This window comes from Schistosoma haematobium, chromosome ZW, assembly GCF_000699445.3.
Source record: "Schistosoma haematobium chromosome ZW, whole genome shotgun sequence".
NCBI lineage: Eukaryota > Metazoa > Platyhelminthes > Trematoda > Strigeidida > Schistosomatidae > Schistosoma > Schistosoma haematobium.
Genome location: NC_067195.1, coordinates 87,375,960 through 87,396,512, shown reverse-complemented (window position 1 = coordinate 87,396,512; position 20,553 = coordinate 87,375,960). Strand labels below are relative to the sequence as shown.

Here is a 20,553-nt window from a genome sequence, read left to right as displayed (position 1 = left end):
CACGAAACCCGGGTCAAGGGTTTCCTGTTGACTACCTCCAACCACCATCTAAAACGCTGAGTTTGTCAGTCGACACACTAAAGTCCGACAAACAGGAATCCATCGGGAACATGCACTTTGTCTTGTCCGATTGGCGTTATTCCAATGACACAGATGACTAGTCACACTGCAAGGCATTGCGTAGTACTTGTACTCAGAAAAAGAAATGGGACAGAATAACTCATCGACCTCTTCCAGCGATGTCTATGGAATGTGACCGTAAAGAAAAGGGATGACATGAATTACGTCGCATATTCCCAATCAGGATCTGTTTTTACATGAAAAATGGAGTGCCACAAGGCTCATTTATGCGACAATTTCTTTTCTTATTATTCATTAATGACCTGTCTAACTATCTCAACTCTTAAAATCTTCTGTTTACGGGTAGTCTTGAGGTGTAGAGCTATGTAGCTGACTCAGCTGATACACTAACTTTGTACTTAATTAGGATTCAAGGCCGGGCCACAAAAAACCTTCTTCTCAACAACAATGAATACAGAAAGTTAATGATAAACAGAAGTGATACTCCACCCACCTCGTACTTCTTAAGAGATTCTAGTATCAAATTTCTCATCACCGAAAAGGGCTTGGTTGTCAGTCTGCGTGATAATTTGGTTATCTGCTACTATTGTCAATCTGCAACCAATAAATCATACCAGCTGAGTTTTTTTTCTGGAGCTCTTGGTATTCCGACTTTGGATTCATTTAAAGGTTTTTCACAGTTTACTTGAAACGTCGTCTCGTAAAACCTTGATAATACGTCCCCTTACCTTGAGAAGGACATTGTTCATCTGAAAAATGTCCAAGGAAGTTCAGTTAAAAAGGTACTTGAGTCAAAAATATAATCCTACTTGGCTCATTCGGAAGCTATGAAATTGTGGTCAGCGAAGTAACGTTTAGGGGGGATATGATTATAAAGTACCACAACGTTCATAGTCTATCCATCCGAATTAACTAATAACGTGTTCAATTAATAAGTCACATTTATGAGGACGTCTAGTGAATATAGGGACACGAAAACCTCACACAAAAGAAGGGAAATATTTTCGTGATAAGTTTGGGAACTTACTATCGGAAGTTAGTGAGATGAGCTTCTCCGATAAGTCCTTCGAAAGAAGGCCCTAAAGATGTCATGGGTATTCGGAGTTTTACAACGCCTTTATACACAACAACTATCAATGTGTCGAGAGACGTTTGATATAAGCTGGCTAACATTTGCAACGGATACGTAACACAGCGCACTCACTGGCGATCGGCTGTGGATGTGTGACCTAACACCTTCAGTCAGGGTGCTTTCAGTAAAACTAATGAGATCATCATCAAAGTCGAAGACTTGCATAGCTGTTTAGTTTGAGGATTTATTTACCTTAACAACTCAATGATTACTTTTGTTTCGTAGGTATTTTGAAGATTACGAAAAGTTACTTCTAGATCACCCGTATTATCGACTAAATTGTAATGCCCATCACATTCTAGAGAGGATATAGCAATAATTTTACCTCTCCGTAAACAACAGAACACTACAACTACCCAAGCGCAAATCACTAGGATCAAACTAATCAATAATTCTGTCTAGAGATACTAAATGTTAATCCTAACGTGATTTGCATATTTCAAACTTTTGCTGTACCCTCACTCAACAAAAGTACCAATTTTGATTCAAAGAATCTGTCCTGAGCTTAACGTTCGGTATATTGCTTTTCCTTTCCGGTTTTACCCAAGTTAATAGTTAACTATGGTTTCGCTTCAGATTACTATTCGGTTTTTCAATTTCTCACGTCAAGTCTAGTTTTAGTGTATCCCAACCTTCTGTACCACCCGTTTTATCAATTTTATCCGTTTTGTGAATGCTGTTTTTTGTCTCACAGTCGTAGAGTTTTGCTAAGATCTACTGATCAATTCACATCACCATATTCATGAAGCATTTATGCAAGCAACCCGCATACTGTTTTGCTGTTACATCTGGCATTTAGTGTGTATTCTGAGCGAAAACCCATCCGAAATATTCCTGAGAAATCTAGCAAGACGTTTTTTAATGGAAGGAATATCATTGCATAGGATGTACCAGAAAAAAGGACCCTGATCACACAAATTCGAGAATGGAAATTCATCAAGTAATCTTTGAAGCTAAAATACATATTCGCTCAACATGTGGTGAGACTAACCAAGAAGAACGGGGATTCTAGACCCCGATAGATGAGGATAAACTTTCCATCCTCCATATAGTGGCTTCAAATCTCGAGGCGTTTCGTGCCAACAAACACCGGTTGCCATATGGAATACATATGCATTGGGATAGGCTACATGATTCAAGGATCAAGCAAACAAGCAAATTTGGGTTGACTGTTCCACATGTGAACTTTTAAGACAATGAAAAAAGCATAGAAGGGATAGGAGATAGCAACTGGGAAAACCCTGTGTAGGTAGGTTACCTATCTATTCACATAATGCTCATACAGATAAACAGAACGGGGAACCTCCTGCGTTCCAAATTGAAAGCATAAAATGTTTATATACGAACGCCGCGAGTTTATCGAATAAAATGGATGATCTGCACGAACGCATCAACGCTAACAATACTCGTGTGATAGGAATATCTGAAATTTGAATATCTTCTCAATTTATGGACCAGGAGCTGGCAATACCGGCATGTCTTTGTTTCGCAAAGACAGAAATACAGGAATAAGGGGCAAAGTAGCATAGCACCTGCCGTCTTGTCTAGAGGTACATCAAGTGCACAATCAAGAGTTTATCAGTCTTGATGAACCCGTATGGTGTTCAGTGAGGTTGTCTACCACCAGAAGATGTCTAGTTGGAGTCATCTATAGGAAGCCCGCTTCCCATATCGAGCACGACAATTGTAGGTTAGAGGGATTATCCCGCTCTACTAGTATCAGATTCACTCATATCCTGATTCTAGGAGACTTCAACCTTCCTGAAGTCAATTTCGCGGAACATACGTATACTGGTGGTGGAGAATCTACCGAAGCTCGTTTCCTAAACCTCATTGAGGGTTTGGAATTATTCAAAAATGTGAAGTTAACAACCCGTTGGAGAAATAGTCAGGCGCCTCTGCTCCTAGACTAAGTATTTAAAAACGAAGAATTCCTAATTGGTTATCTCTCATTCCTTGCTCTTATGGCGAAAAGAAATCATGTCGTCATAGCCCCCAGGGTTCATTACTAGGACCTCTTCTTTCTTGATTTACATAAACGATATTCTGCCACAAGTGTCGTTCGATTTATTATTTTTCGCTGATGATGCAAAACTCTGGAGAGAAGTACGTAACCACGATGTTAAACAGGCACTTCAGCAGGATCTGACTCGACTTCAAATTTGAGCAGATGACAACGGATTTAAGTTTAACACTTCAAAGTATAAAGCGGTCCATCTGACACATGTTGCATACCTAAGGGGTAACCCAGAAACTACAGACAACATAGCGGTACAGACTGTAGACATAATTCTTACTCCTTAAGAGTAGTTAAGTGCTGAAATTCGCTGCCGGATAAGTCAGTTTAAGCGACTTCCAAGTTATCTTTTGAGAGAAAACTTGACATATTCTTTGGGACTAAGGACAGTATCTTACTCTGGTTTACAAACTTTTCTTTTTCTTCTTTCATCGTTAACATACCTAGGTTTATGCCTGGAAGCGTCGGTGATCCACTGCTACCAGATAGGGAAGCCCGTTTAGCTAAGATCAATTCCATTACGTCCTGAATCATTTGAAGTTTTGAGGTTTGTAACAGTGGAGTGCCCCAAGGTTCAGTCCTAGGTCCTTTACTTTTTATAATGTACGTTAATGATCTTACAAGTATAGCACAGTCTCTAATGTTATTATACGCTGACGATGTAAAAATTTGGCGAGTAATTACTGGAGACAAAGATGCATTTACTCTTTAGGCAGACTTAAATAATATGATAAACTGGTTTAAAGAGTGGCTGATGCCTATCAACGCGGAAAAGTGTGTCTACATGCACTTGGGGGATTCAAAGGTTAATAAGTACAACATAGGGGATGTGTCATTACCCGTAGTTCGGTCTCATAAGGATCTAGGGGTAACAGTGAGTAATGATCTTAAGACGACGTCCCATTGCCGGGAGGTCGCAGCCAAGGGGTTTTGAACCCTCTGTGCTTTAAAAAGGACATTCACTAAGTTAGATACTACCATGTTCACCACAGTATACACATCCTTAGTGAGAACTAAGTTAGAGAACTGTGTTCAGGCTGCAAGCCGCTGTTTAAAAGGTGACTCAGATATACTAGAAAAGGTACAGAGGGCAGCTACGCGTACAATTCCGGAACTCCGGGGTTTATCACATAAAGAGCGGCTTGAAAAACTGAACCTCTTTACTCTGTCCTATCGCAGACTAAGGGGAGATCTAATATTGATGTACAGAATACTAAGAAATGATTTCGGACTTAACTTATTCTCCCTCTTTTTTCCCACTAGATCGGGACACCTCAGAGGACATAGCAGGCGAGTAGACAAGCCAAGAACGAACAAAATTCCCGTGGCATACAGGTTTTCACACCTAGTCATCAATACTTGGAACTTGCTGCCTGAAGCAGTAGTGTCCGCACTTTCAATTGACTCTTTGAAGAGAAGACTGGACACTCACAGAAGTATACTAGAAAAGGAATAAAATAGGCCGTAGGCCTTCTGTCCTTACTACACAAATCTGAATATGAAAGGCGGAATTTCTGACACTGGCGTTACGTAATGGTTTCAACTGATGGTAAAGCAACAATCTTAAACTATGTCAGGAATTGCTTTGCATCTGGAGATGATTCGGGATTTTGCGAAAAATTACTTAAAAAAGTTAAAGATGTCACAGATGAAGAAATTGAAAATATTTTAAGTGGACAGTAGTAAGTTCTAGTATTCTTTCCTGTTTTTAATGATATATTTGTGTAAGTTTTAATGAAGTTGTAAACACGGACTCCGATGATTTTTACAGGCACTCCCCAGAATGTGCCTTTGTACCTTGTGAAGGTTTGTCTAGTTCTCACCCTCTTATTTCAATCTTCAGATCCGTTAAGCGCGTTTTACTCCTCCATTAATAACTTTGAGAATTCTCAGCAGTCATCCCTTTCACTTAAAAGGAATGCATCTAATATTCGACAGCTTTCCGGTAAGTTATCTCTATCGTTATCAGATTTCCTAGTCTTCATTCTAGTCTAAACAGACGGATAATTTTGTTATTCTCCTGATACAGGATTACCTCTTCGTTAGGGAGGACTTTTCGTCTCAAACTGCGTTTGGCTTAACTTTATTCTGAAAATACATTTGTCCAGTCGTCTTGTTGAGAACTTGGTTTATTAGCGTATAAACCGTTACCCATAATAACTCCATCTTCTACACCTGTTCTCTGCAATCGCGTCAATTTAAAGGGCTCGTTTTATTGATGGTTGTCTAACTCACCACGGCCAAAGTGATCATTGTAGCTTATAAGTTCGACTGTCAGCTGAATGTTAGGTATATTGCCTACAGTTTAAGTTGAGTGAGTAGAATGTCATCTCTATGCATCAGTAATCTTAAAATGTACGGATCCCAACTTTTCATTAAAATATTCTACATTATTTCCACTAACACAAATGGGTTGTGATAGATTTTACTGTTACTAACTTTCACGATAAAAAGTCTTAAGAGGGTAGCTATTCTTATTTCAGCTCTTAGTGGTGAATAAATCATTCTAATAAACAGACTTTTACCGCCACTATTGTTGTGGCTACTGTTTAGCTGAGGAAGTGGACGCGTATTTCCCATCAAAACCGATAGTCCGCACAAACAAACCAGATACAACAATAAAATCAGAAAAATCTGGGTTGACTTTGGCACTAGAACAAGCTAAGCTGAGTGGACATTTAAAAAGAAATAAACTATTCTCTGATTTTGCTATCTACGATGCTCGGTCAACACTTGGTACAAATCAGCATGTTCCAGATGGCCGCTTTCCCAGTGCAAACGTAGATCCTTCTCTGCGCCAGTTCAATGTTTGGCTCTGGAGGCTTAATGGCTTCCCGCGCACGTCAATTAAAGTGCAGCCTCGAGTGGGTACTACAGTGCAACAGTTTATGGGGCTTACTTTATGGCAGTATTTTAATGAGTTTTCAACATCTGACAATGATTTGACACTTGTGCCAACTCAGTTAGATGATTTAGATGAGTAAGTTTTAAGCATTGCTATTGGAGTCTAGCTACATGCATGACTTTTTTAAAATCTTGATTATGTGTCGTGTTTATCCTATTTAATTTCATGTAAATTTTTGAAACACTAGTTAGTTTTTATTTGCAGGATAGTGATTAGCTGACGAACAATCCTATCGCACGTAGGGATAATCTGTGAGATCACAAGCAGACTACTAAGGCCAACGACAGTAAGAGCAGACAACGAAATCTTTACAAACACTATTTGTAACAAAGTAGACAGCAACAAAAAGTCTGTTCAAATATTTTTCGTTCATAAGATAAATTGTAGCAACTATGAGGAATTTCATCTAGTGAAACTTGAGGTCTCTCGATCTGTATGTACGTGAATATCAGCAAGCTGTTAAACACAGCGACTTACATTCACTCCTATCAATACATATAGACAACTACGGGGATAATTCTTATTTAGAAGGGTCACAAAATTGTACAGAGGAGACAATAAAGCTCCGAGTTTTAAGAGGTATGTCACTCAGGTCACTCAGCAGCCGGTATACACATTAAAGTAGGTCCAACCGACGAAAATAAGAAATACAAAATCAAGGAAGAAGACAACCGACATAAATGTGCAAACAATATGAACATAGTTACTAACAGCAAGTAGTGAAATCCCATATCGGGAGAACAAGTGACTAGTCATCTGCGAAGGTTGTTTGGTAGCTGACTTCCTGTTGTGACGCATGTGCTGATGAACTCTACGAAGGCTTCATAATTATATCATCTGTCTTAGAGAAAACAACGCATTTGAAATAAATACTGATATTGAACTATGTTTCAAGTCACTTTAAGTTCATGGAAACTAGTAATGCCGTTGTTCGACTGCTCAAACCGAAGTAGGTGGATTGAGATTGGGATATACAAATCAGTGATTGAAAGCTTTAATTACTAAACCCGATGCTTGGTTATCGCTTATTTGCTACATCTACTACTGTGGAATTCTCTATGACAACTTCATGTCACTATGTTAATGGATTATAGCAACTTAAACAGATATCTGCGTATGCCAGGTTCTACATTTCTTATGATTAACTGACCTCGTATTTTATTTATTGATTTAGATCATTTTTAAACCGGCTGGCTTTACACATGTTTGATACACTGGATGATGAATGTGACGATAGTGAAGATGTAGATTCAGAATTTCCACCGCTTGAATTGAATGATCCAATTCATAAATATGAATTTAAGTCATTTGCCCTGGTTGAACGAGTGGAAACACCATTGGCAGAGGCATCAAAGAAAGAAATTTCGCATGTGTTAGTCACAATGTAAGTGTGTGGATTTCTGTGTGTATGACTACAATTTTCTGTCATATGTATATAATGGGGGCTGATAATTTTTGCTGAGTACTTTTGTTAAAATGATCTACAGAATATTGATCGATGGATGTTACTCATCATATTATTTAGTACGAACTCTAAACTAAGCTATAATCTATAGTATTAATATTGTAATCAAAATATTTGGATATTACTATTCATTGTGGTGATTGATATAATGATTCAAATCTCCTGTCGGACTAACCAGAAATTTGGTTCCAGTTAATGGAATATTTAATCCTCAAGATTTTTCACATGCTTAGAAATGTTATGAGACTGTAGGGGTATCGCTATGAAATTATAAACACCGCACAAAATGAATAAACAGTGAAGGTAAAGGTTGTATAATTTGAAAAAAATGAACAAAAACAGTGTTTTGCGAAATATATGGGTCAGTTTTTAAAATACAACTGAGATAGGTTTCATTGAAGTAGGAAATTTCATCTAACTCTTATGGGGAATTTATTAGAATACTACTGCAGCATCCTCATTGGCTTTTATCCTAAATCATGTTTGATAATGTCCCGAGTTGCATGGCTTGTAAGGATACAACTAAAGCACTGTGATGGACCAACAAACCCAAACCCTATCCGGCTTTCTTTCATTCTCCAGCGTCATATCCAAATTGATGACTATGTACACCCCTCTCCCGAGACACCGAATTTAATTTTTCACTGGTTATAGTATCTTGAAAAGTTGTTTAGTACTGACTAAAACATGATATTTTTACATTCCGAGTCTCTTCGTTTAAATTTTGCCTCAGTCGTAGTAGTTATATTTAGAAAGACCAATGATAACCAATCAGTCGGTCAGCTACAACGTAGGACCAGGCACATACATGTATCAGTCCAAGTTGCCACTCCTCATTAGCACAACAAGATGAACACTAAATTCATAGAAGTAGTTACTTCAATGGTGGTAATATATAAAAGAAAGATTGCATATAAGGATATAATACAGGAAGAAAAAATTAGTTCGTAGAAATAAAGGTTTAAAGTAATCTCATAGTTGAAGGGAGGACAGAGAGTGTGTACACCAACACCTTTTTGATCGATTCTGAGCCATTTCACCCACAGTCTCCAACGTGGACCCTAACCAATTAGTCTGCATCTACCATCGTGGCTAAGACTAGAAGTTAGTGACTTCAAGAACTGATGCCACATTTTGGTTTGTCCACACCTAAATTTCTCCCAACCATCTCCAACATTGGTCAGCATTGCGCGTCGTGGTAAGCGGTATTCAGGCATGCGTAACACGTGGCCCAACCATCTCAGTCGATGAATATTTACAACCTCATCAACTGATTTACCATCATTCCCTAATACCCTGTGTCTAACCTCACTATTACTTACCCGAATGATAACCAATATTTACATATAATTGTAGCTGACGTTTTCTGTAGAATTAGTTTAGATATAAATACTTTTTTCTTTGACTAAAACATCATAATTTTGTTAATCGAATTCTCAACAATTCCCTTAAATACAAATATAGACATATGGCTCAAGGTATGAGTGTACTCCGATTCCCATCGGATACGTGTCTAAGTACAGTGTTAGAACGTGCTGTATATCGTCGTCGTCTACGCCAGCATGGTGGTTATGCTTATCGATTGGAACTTTGGCCACGGAACACAGACCAACAGAACAACAATACAAAAAGCAATAATTTTCTATTGAATAAAAATTCGCAGTTAGATATGAATAAACCATTGAGTTATTTTATTGCTGCTGGTTTGCCCTTACACTTTCTTCTTGTTCGTGAAAGCAGTAAGTGTCGAATATTTGGATAATGTCAATCTTACTGCTTGGTATTTTTTGAACATAATACTTCACTCGGTCAGTCCTAAAACAGAACACAAGTCATAAGCAAACGGCATTATACTCCAAAAATTCCAACAACAAAAGTAATTTAGTAAAAAAACGTTAAAGTTTATACAAATTTTACTTATAAATCCTCCCTTAACTTCTCATTCCATTTAGTTCTGACTGGTTGGAAAGTGAGTGAATCAGCGCACTGGACTTGACCTTGACTTGGACATGGAATAGTCAAGACCATATCCTGCTAACGATTTCCGCTTGTCTTTATTAGTAAGAATGGAGTGCTGAATAGGCCTATATTGATCCCCATAGTTTATAGCATTATAAGAATATCCCAATGTTAAGCTTAGAGTGTCATTAAGTGCTAATACCATATGTTTTGACACAGGATTTTAGTAGTGCACACAAAGGCGTGAAAAATTCGACGTTAGTTTTATTAAGGTTCCTGAAAATGCTCCTTCAAATAATCAGTCGGTTCAAGTTGTCAAATCTTACATCAGTACATCAAGAGAGGAAATTAACCAGAGTATGAAACAAAATGAAAAATAACCGTTATTAACTGTCAGTGAGAGTTATAATTCAAAAATAAGACCGACGAACGAGTTCATTCGGACCTCTGGGACTTGTTTTGGGTTAAATGACACATACGGTTTTCAACCATAGATTGGTTAAAGTCGCAGAGTTGTAAACTGTTACCGGCCACATCCAACATCTAGTAACTTTATGAACTACTGTTCCTATAACTTTGGTTGTCTTAAGCTTTTTTCTAACATACTCGTATGGTATTCATCATTACGCGTCCAGTAGAGATTATGGCTAGGCTTGTGTAACTCAGACATTTAGCACAATCATTTTTTCAGTTCAAACTGACCACATTCTCAATATCAGTGCATGTGATATTCGTTGTTTCTCTAAACGAGATCAAGAGCAGTTCCAGTAGAAACTTTCAAAAGTATTTTAACGTAAAAACATCAAAGGTTTCAAATGGTCAAAAAAGGATCTAATTTTAGAGAAAGCAAGTTAGGTTGTCACTCATTTTTGTTAGTTCTTACGTTATTTTATAAATAGCCGACTAGTTTGTGAGTTATTAGTTCAAATTAAATTGTAAATAGTAGAGTCCAGGTTATTGGCTTTTAATTCCTTGTCTACTCAACTGTCATATTGTTATGGCTTTAGGTTGCTGTCGATTTCTACCCTGTGCTAATTGTTGTGTCCTTGACTGGAAAATTAGAGAGCAGCGTACTTATCGATCGATTACAGTGACACGTAAACACGAACGGACGGCCTAGAGTCTCGATTGGTCTCGCTTCCCTGTCTAGCCCAGTTAGTTGAGTCCAGAACACAAGTCACAACCTCAGATATGAATCATTATATTTCAAACATACTTTGTTTACATACCAATCAAGCATACCACATCGTACCATAAAAATAGAAAACAACATTCTGTACAATATTCAACAAGTGAACAGATATCGACCAATAGGAAATGTCCATTTAAGGTCCAAGGACACCATTGGACTTAACATGATAATTATTGGTCTATTCCTCCGCATCCACAACACATATAAACTCAACTCCACCAACTCAACTGAACTTTAAATTATCTTGAAGCATGATGATGTGTTAAAATACAAATTGCTTTCATCTTTTTCATGCAAATGTAGCCTTTTTCATCATTTGCCTGATTATTGTAAAATCCAGAACTGATGATTAATAGTTCAATCTCATAATGTTGTAGCTAATGGGGATTAGTAGTTCCAAGCTCAAGTATCCTGTATGTCTATTATTCAAATCCCATCCAGTATATCGCCAATATTCTTCTACCTAGAATTATCATTCACGTAACAACGCACACATTTTTTTCCTCGTATTTGTTTGTTTGTTTTAATTTAGGTCGGTGTGATACAGCTCTTTCAGATCAAAACGATGATATTGAAGCAACAAAGTCATCAGAATCAATGTTAGCGTTAGATACAACATTAGAACCAGTTCATACAGCTTTACATTTAAGACAATATCAGGTGACTTATTTAAAAGGTCTTTTTCCACCTGAAGTTCAGTTAAGTATGTTATTTTTTCCTTAATCGTTAAATTGCTGTGATTTTTCGTGATTTTATTGTTGGTTAATTGTACTTGGCATACAAAATAGTAATGGCAATAGCTATGTATAGCTGTTACCATGATTCTATAGTTGAGCTTATCTATTGTGGTGATATGTCAAGGTGTATTGGCTCTAACAGTTTCCCCCTTATATTCTTCTATACCACCCAAATCATTTTTTAAAGTGATATAACCAAAGATATGAAGTTTCGGCTTCAATGAATAAGTCATACTGATAAATGTACTGGAGTGTAATAACAGTAATTAGTTTTCTATTGGTGACCAGCATCTCGAGTGGTACTATCTCCCGACAGATAAAAGGAGTGGGGTTAGAAAAGCTACATATTAAGAAGAATAAAATGCCTCATCGTTGTCTCATCGATTTATATTGTCGATGTTACGGTTTATAAAGCACATGACCTTATATTATCAAGTTGAAAAACACTTAATTACAGAAGACTATCTATGACTGAAATCAATTAGTCATTATATAAACTATGTGGTCACCCTTATGGACCGGTGCTAATTTAGTCTTTTTCAGGTTTGTCAGTAAGAGAGTTGACTAACAGTTGGTGTATCTATCACCTGAACTAATCGTGACAATAGCAGTCGATTTCGTCTGTCACGAATAGTTGGGACTTAGGGCATAATATATTAATCTTCTCTGGTTTATACAGTTGATTTAGTCATAAATATACTATTTTCAATTAATCAGCCCATCATAAACAGTACTGACCCTAGCAGCATACATGTGCATCAATCCTAGTACCCACAAAACACCTTAATAGCGAGACTAAATTCATATGATCCATAGCAAACAGTTCAAAATAATAGTAGTGTTGAATATCGTTGACGATTCTAAAAATAGAAAATATGTCTCGAAAAGAAAAAAGAGTCTGTGGACGAAAAACTATGGAATAGAATTTTGGAAAAACCAACACAAAAGATAAAAAAAAATAAATACTTCCACTCAGTAGTGCGGCTGATTCTGAGCATTTCATTTAACATGCCCAGCTACTGATCAGAATTATTGCACAAAGTCCATTCAAAAAGTTTGATTCACCATTCCAACAGTCATTGATTTCATAAACTGACCCCAAATTTTGATTTGGATGCTTTTAGTTTTCTTCTAATGCAATTGTACACGAGCTAGGATTTACAGTTGATTGATCACTGGGTGGTGATCAATGTCATGTGTATCAGGTCCTTCCTATCGATCAATTTGCGATGTGGCCACCAATGTAGGTGAGTCGACATTGCGTGCAGTATGTTGAGATAAGATGGTGATTGGGGTTAGTTCACAGGAAATACCAGATGTAGGTTTCATGCTATTAGGCACTCGTCAGCGAGGTTTACCTGTTACAACTTAGGTTTACATATCCATTTAGGCTTCCACACAACATGCAAGATTAATTCCTCAAACACATCACCAGATACACTAGCAATTCTTATTACATCCGTAAACAAATTATTCTAGCTTTTGGATGTATAATAAATCAGATAGCATTTAACTATTAGGTTATTTTTACCTTCTTACAATACCGTTTCTCCTAAATAATTCTGACCTTTTACAGATTTGCTTTTCTCATTCGTTTCCATGTTAATTATATTCATATATGTTATTGTGTGCTTTGTTTATGCGTATATCTGCATTGCATTCTCTATTCTATGTACGTGTGAATTATGTACGAGTCCATTAAAAGACTCTCCATACTTCATTTGCTTATTGACTCTCTTGGTTTGTCTGGTCATACGAATGCCTGAAGTATATGTACCCGTAGCATTCGTATCCCGACTTGTATTCTGAACCTGTTATGTTGACAGGATGTATGCGAATTCAGTAGAAATTTATAATTTACTATCATCATTGTTCATCATCAATGGAGTCAGATTGCGCTACTTTTGCTCAACTTTGGATGTAGAATAAGTGACTGCCTCGTAAGTTTAGGCCAACAGCAGGAGCCCTCATCGGTCACCGGTAGGTTTGTTCTGTCATAGCTAGTCGAATGGAAACGTGGCTGACACTGCATAGCTCGGTTCTCAAACATTTAATGATACCAGCATGTCTCGGTGTTCCTACGTCTACTGTTCTATCTGTTTTTCACGTTTCTATGTACGTTGTGATAATATTGGTGTGTGTGTGCACACCTCTGAAGTTTGTCACGTTTAAGCGTAAAGTGTAAAATCGTTTTCGAAATAGTCTACTTTATCTGTCGTTTGTGTTTTTTGATGGTACTATTCGAATTAGCTTGTGTGTGTGCAATCTCAGTTAATCTATCGATTCCAACCTCTGATTAACCGAACAATGTTATTTTATCATTTTCATTTGAGGCGGTTACCATGGTATGCATACATCTATCATTAACACTCCTATACTTTCATATTCAGTTAGATTTGTTTTGTTAACTAAACATTGAGGTAAGCGCCTAGCCTTTATGTCACTAAGTTAGCGTCCAATGATTTACATGTTCAACTTCAATTAATTAACGATCTTGTACAACCATCTCCATTTACCATTAGTGGGCAATCGCTTCACATCTGACATGGTTGAACTCAACTAGATACGATCTCTCACTTACAGCTTCAGTAATTGTCTATCGTAATTAGTCAATGACGAGCGCATTATTATTAGCGAAGTAGAGCATTTATAGACTTATTTACTTACACCTGTTACTCCTCGTTGGGAAGTATAGGCCGTCCACCAGCACTCTCAATCCAACCCTGTCCTGGGCAATCCTTTCTAGCTCTTTCCAGTTGCTATTCATCCATTTTTACGTCTGCTTCCAACTATCAATATATTGTGTTCTTTGGTGTTTCTCTTTTTTATTCCCTTTCAGCGTCCCAAGTTAGTGCTTGCCTCGTGATGAAATTTGATCATTTCCTTAATGTATGTCCTATCCACCAACTCCATCACCTATTCCTAATTTCCTCTTCAGTTGGAAGCTGGTTTGTTCGCTCCCACAGAAAGCTATTGCTGATGGTATCCGGCCAATGGATGTTTAGTATCTTACGTGGACAACTATTTATAAATACTTGTACTTTCTTGATGATGGTTCTAGTAGTTCTCCAAGTTTCAGCTCCATACAGTAGAACTAACTGTCTCGACGTTCGTATTGAAGATTGTGACTTTGATATTAGTTGACAGACAGTTGTTTTGAGTTGCATATATTGTTCAATTTTAGGAATGCTATTCTTGCTTTGCCAATCCTCACCTTTACGTCTACATCAGATTCTCCTTGTTCATCGATGATGATGCTTCCCAGGTATGTGAAGTATTCCACATCTTCCAGAGTTTCGCGTTTACTAAGATTGCTGAATTTTATTGTTTACTTCACAAATCGACCATAATTCATTAGGTAGTCACCATTATACAAAACTATTCAATGTTTACTGGTCTACAATGATTATTTAACTAACAGCTATGTAATTTATCATCGTAACTCTACAGATGTGAAGGCGCGGATCGGCAAAGCAAGAGCAGCTTATTTACAATTGAAGAATATCTAGAACTCAAAGCAACTGTCAACGAACACCAAATTCAGAATTTTCAATACAAATGACAAGACAGTTCTACTGTATGGGGTGGAAACTTGAAGAACTACGAAAGCCATCATCCAGAAGATACAAATGTTTATTAACAGTTGTCTACGCAAAATACTTCACATCCGTTTACCAGACACTATCAGCAACAACCCAACTGTGGGAGAGAACAAATCAGATGTCATCGGAGGAAGAAATCAGGAAGAAGCGCTGGAAGTGGATAGGACACACATTGAGGAAAGCACCGAACTACGTCACAAAGCAAGCCCTCATTACTTAGAATCCTCAACTCGAAAGGCGAAGAGGAAGACCAAAGAACACGTTACGCTGAGAAATAGAGACAGACATAAGAAGGATAAACAAAAATTCGACAGAATTGAAAAGGAAGGTCCAGGACAGAATAAATTGGAGAATGTTTGTCGTCGGCCTATACTCCATTGAGAGTAACAAGCTTAATTATGTAATGTATTATAAATGATCATCATAACTCCTACAACTTATCTATCATCACATTTTTCTCTTTATTTCTAGACATTTCATCAAATGAATTAAAAATTGAACAAAAACGTCCAAAATTATTTTCTAAATTAATGAAATCAATTATTATACAAATTAATACAATTGCTGATTGTGAATTAATCACTAATGGATATTTAACTTATGGTATAATGGATAAATCATCTATTACAACCCATAATCATCATCATCATCATCATCATAATATTGATGAATCAAATCCAAAATTTTCTGGTAATTTATGCACAGATTATGTAATAGGAGGAAATCATAAAACATCAAATAATAATAAACATTCTATAACAACTGAACAATCATCCAAATCATTTTTATCACATAAAACACAATTTAGAATTGTTTATATTGTAAGTGGGAATCAATTCGATTTCATTGTATTATGATTATCATTGAAATCATGAGTCAGTTGAAACTAGACCAAATGCCCTGGTACGGCCGAGAGTGAGGAGAGTCCGCTCTCCCTCTCGAAATGCTCTCACACGGCCACGCGTATATAGCTTCTGCCAGGGAAGTTCTACTCACTGCCTTCTCGTGGCGGGGGTGTTGTTCACGAAAATGAGAGGACGAAAAGCGAATGTCTGGCGCTTTAACCGGATTCCAAACCAATGGTGCACATGGGCTCCAGTATCCTGCGGGAACAAGTGGCGTATGAACCAATCGTTGGTCACCGGCTACCATGGGACTGCATCTCCTAACGTTGTTCCACTGCCTTATGAATCAGACCTTCAGGTCGAAGGCTCGGGGTGTGGACCCCTAAGAAAACCACCTGTTTTGGTTTGGGCACCCGGGCAGTATTACAGCCCTCACACATATCGAATGAGATTTGTGTGGCGTATATGTATTTGGTGCCTCCTTGTACCAATATCAATGTGTTAAAATAAATAAATAAAATAAGACCACTATGGAAAACCTGGAAGTAGTGGATGACTGTTTCGTCCTAGTATGGGACTCTTCAGCAGTGCGCATCCACGATCCCGCCCCCAGCGAGGTTTGAACCCAGGACCTATTAGTCTCGCGCGCATTCGCTTAACCATTAGACCAATGAGCTGGCATCTAATGGTGTTAATGTCTAACCTCAATTAATCCACGAAATTGCACCACCGTACACTATTGTCTTCAGTGAGTTGATATCTCAGAATAGACCTGATTGAACTCCACTGGTAATAGCTTCTCATTAGAAATTCAGGAGCTTCCTCTTGAAGTCAGTCACTAGTGAGCAGTTGATTATTATCAGAAGGCGTTTTGTGGAGATTTTAGTAATTTCAATACTTGAGATCATGAGCCAATTAAAGCTTGACCACAATGGAAAACATGGAATCACTGAACTGCCGTTTCATCCTGATATGGGGCTCTTGAACAATGCTCCCGTTGGATCATGGACGCACACTGCTGAAGAGTACTATAGTAGGATGAAACAGTCGTCCAGTGCTTTTAGACTTTCCATGATGATCTAGCTTACATCGATTCATGAATTCAACTATAAAATATTTCTTAATTAAAATATTCTAAATAATTAATCCCTTCGATAAATCTGATTAATTCAATGAGAAGTTAAAATTTATCCGAAGAACTAATATGATAATATTAGCAGTATATATTTTGAACAATATGAAATCTGTTGTGTTAATACACCACATGGTTCTCATGAACTACATCTTCTCATTGTATGATCCATATGAAGAGTAGATGATAACTTTATGAGAAAATTCACGTTTTGTAATCGACTTTTTTATGTCCTTGATCTATTTATCCACTAGTTTGTGTTTAATACACAAGAAAGGTAAGAGTTGTCTCCATCTAGTGTATGGCCTTGACATGATATGTTACTCAGTGCAACCTTGAGATTTGCAACGGTTGAGTTCGATTCATGGTTGAACGACCTCGAGAGGACAAAGATGAAAACTATCCTGATAAGTTGGCAATTGAAAAGAGAGAGGGAGAAATAATGTTATATCTTTTGGAATTGTGCCCCTATCAATATATGATGCAATGATACCACCAATTACAGAACAGCAAATTATCGATCGGACCAATAACGCATAAAACCCGTTCTGGCAGTCTAAAGTTCTTATTGGTACTTCTTCCTGCCTAGCTCTGCCTGTTGAGTCCAGAACACCAATCTCATCCTCTGCTATGTGAATCATATATTTCAAACATACTAGGTTTATATACAAACCAAACAGACCATATCGGATCACAAAATAGAAAACACCATTTGTACATCTAGCCAAATGTGGCTGTGAATGTGTGAGACTGTTTATTTATATTTATTTATTTGAATACATAAATATTGGTAAAAGGAGACACCACACAAGTCACTTGATTTATGTGTGGGCCGTGATACTGCCTGGGTGCCCAGACCGAAGCAGGTGATTTACTTAGGAGGCCCGGAGCCTCCAACCCATAGGTATGATCCATAAGGTAGTGGAGCAACGTCAGGAGATGCAGTCACCTCTATGAGATATTTTGGAGTTGTATTGTAGTTTTGGATCCATTGTTAATTAGGAATTATAGTTTCTACTAGATATTTGTGGACTGTCGTCGACCTATATTTATTTTTCTCCTTCCAGCCTTGAGACTGAAAGCTTCTTCCATACTTCCAACCTTTTGTTTTCCATCCAAGGTTTAGAAGTAGAAAATTTCTAGATATTACGAAGCGGTTAGAAAGTCTGATGTCACCGTGTTATATCAAGTCCTTGAGCTTCTCTGGGGCTACTGGAGGTCCCAAGCCCGGATGAAGAAGGAGGGTTGGGCATGGGGTTATCTATCCCATCGCGTAGAAAACTAACTCGCTAAAAAAACACTAACCAGAAAAAATTATTCAAACCATTTAAGCTCTGTCCTGGGAGTTCGGTCTTCATTTAGAAGAGTTATGACGCTTCATGGTGAAAGCCGAGTTCCTTCGAAAGTCACGAGGCTGACGCCCCTACTGATAACGAGAGCAACCATTAATTTAGGCACATGGAATGCTCGTACAATGTGGGAGACGACCAGGCGAGTTTTCCAAATCGCTACAGAAGTGAAGAGATACAACCTGGAGGTGCTTGGAATATTAAGTCCTTGGCTTATTTTTGTATGTCAACAGTAGTTTTAATTTTTTTTACTAATTAGTCTCCTAACCACTAATTCAATTGGTTACCAACTGATTAGTATAATGATCTATTCTCTTTTGTTTTCCATCTTTCATCTATTTTTGTTTATGAATCCTATAGCCTAATTTCGATTTACATTCCGATTGGATAACTTCACAATTGACCACTTCTATTGGTATTGGTGGAGGTGGACGACCAACTGCTACTAATGGCCAACAACAACAACCTCATATTCTTCTGCCAGCATCTTCTACATCAACTATTGTACCTTGTTTTGGACAAGATTTACCTGAGGTCACAAATACTAACATGTTCAGTAGTACTGATGCCAATTGTAATACTAATATTGCTATGAATATAAATACAACTACCTCGAGTATATCAACTACTAATATTACTACTTCTACTTCTACTACTGTTATCACTAACAGTAATAATAATAATAATAATAATAATAATAATAATAATAGTTTATTTCAACAATTATGCTTTGAAACACAATGGTCACGAGCTAGAGCTATATGTGATCAATTGAATATTATTTTAGAAGTATGTCAAAGTCAATCACGTCAGTTGTATATGAAACAAAGATCCATTCATAATTGAAGTACATTTATATATACAGACCGTCACCTTGTAAATTAACTTGGATTATTTTATATATATATGTACTCATTATTTCAATTGTATATCAAATTACTTTTCACATGTAACTTCTTGTATGTATGAATGTGTATGCTTGTTTGTTCTCTGTGTGTGTGTGTGCCCATGATGTCTGAATGAAAAGTGATTACACTCGATGATTGTATAATTTCTAACTTTATTTTCATATAAATCTTAACGCTAACAACCATTCTGCCTTCTTCTCGTTCTTCTTCCTAGATTGGGTTGATTAAATAATTTTTATCGTAGCATTGCAACTCATCGTCTATTCATGAAACTAAAATGTTCTTATTTAAATCCTGAACTGATCTAAGTTAGACCATCAGTTAGTCATCATTGGAAACCCGATGTTATATTTGAAGAGATTATGATATCAGCTAAACCAGTTAACGGAACAAAAGTCAACAAGACAACAACATGCTAAGTTAAGCTGTTTCATTACGATTCAGCCTCGCTAACTAGACGTAAAAGACAAAGAATAAAAAGTATATATATTCCACAAGCAGTTGGGAGCACGGACGAACAAGCACACAACTCATTCGTATATTTAAAATACAAAAATGTCCTTAGAAATGTCACAAGAGGAAACGGACCTATGACATTTAAGATCCTTTCAGGTGGGAAATACAAATCGAAGGTAAAATAAAAGCTTTTGGCGCGAAAGTGAGAAGTTCAAATTCTCTTAACAAAATTACGAAAATATGACGTTTGCCAAGTGATTTCTCTGAATCTAGCATTTCCGACACCTGAAAGCACTGAACTCTTGGTATCCATTGGTGTTAGTATGTTCCCTTAATCCATACATGATTTTGGGCAATTATCTTCTAGAGCCTACGTCTTCGCACTTGAAGCCGAAGGTCCTGGGTTCGATTTACGCATGCGAAGTCATGAATGTATATTGTTGAAGAGTCTTATATTAGAATGAAACAGTATTTCAGTGCTTTTGGGTTTTCAGTGGTGGTCTACCTTAGATAGGTTCAGGATTTTGGTAAAATTCAACCATCTTCACAATCATATACTCACAATTGACATTCTCCTAACGCACTCAATTTTATCACTTAATCAATAAATGGTAAATATAGTACTATACAGTTTTTTCTAGCTGTAATTTCATTCCAATTTTCAGTGGTTTTTTTTTTTGTGATTCATAGTACTACAAACTCTAAGGTTGCTTCTGTTCATTTGAATTTCGACTTCTTAAAGTTTATTGGGTAGAAGGACTTATTCATTACAA

General features: G+C 37.1%; 1 protein-coding gene across 3 annotated transcripts; it reads left to right on the top strand.

Annotated features, from left to right (window-relative positions):
• The first annotated feature begins 4,735 nt into the window (after window positions 1–4,735).
• ARIH2_1 (E3 ubiquitin-protein ligase arih2) lies at window positions 4,736–19,871 on the top strand. 3 transcript variants are annotated; one of them, XM_035731108.2, is made up of 9 exons: window positions 4,736–4,912; window positions 4,960–5,036; window positions 5,074–5,175; window positions 5,784–6,210; window positions 7,310–7,519; window positions 9,065–9,339; window positions 11,284–11,454; window positions 15,562–15,911; window positions 18,777–19,871. In XM_035731108.2, the coding sequence occupies exons 1-9, from the start codon at window positions 4,764–4,766 to the stop codon at window positions 19,260–19,262; spliced, it is 2,247 nt and encodes a 748-aa protein (XP_035588531.2). In that variant the 5' UTR covers window positions 4,736–4,763; the 3' UTR covers window positions 19,263–19,871. The 3 variants fall into 3 exon arrangements, with proteins under 3 accessions (XP_035588531.2, XP_051072798.1, XP_051072799.1); XM_051212608.1 differs by having other exon boundaries at window positions 5,221–6,210; window positions 11,284–15,911; XM_051212609.1 differs by lacking the exon at window positions 5,784–6,210 and having other exon boundaries at window positions 11,284–11,411; window positions 15,562–19,871.
• The last annotated feature ends 682 nt before the right edge of the window (window positions 19,872–20,553 follow it).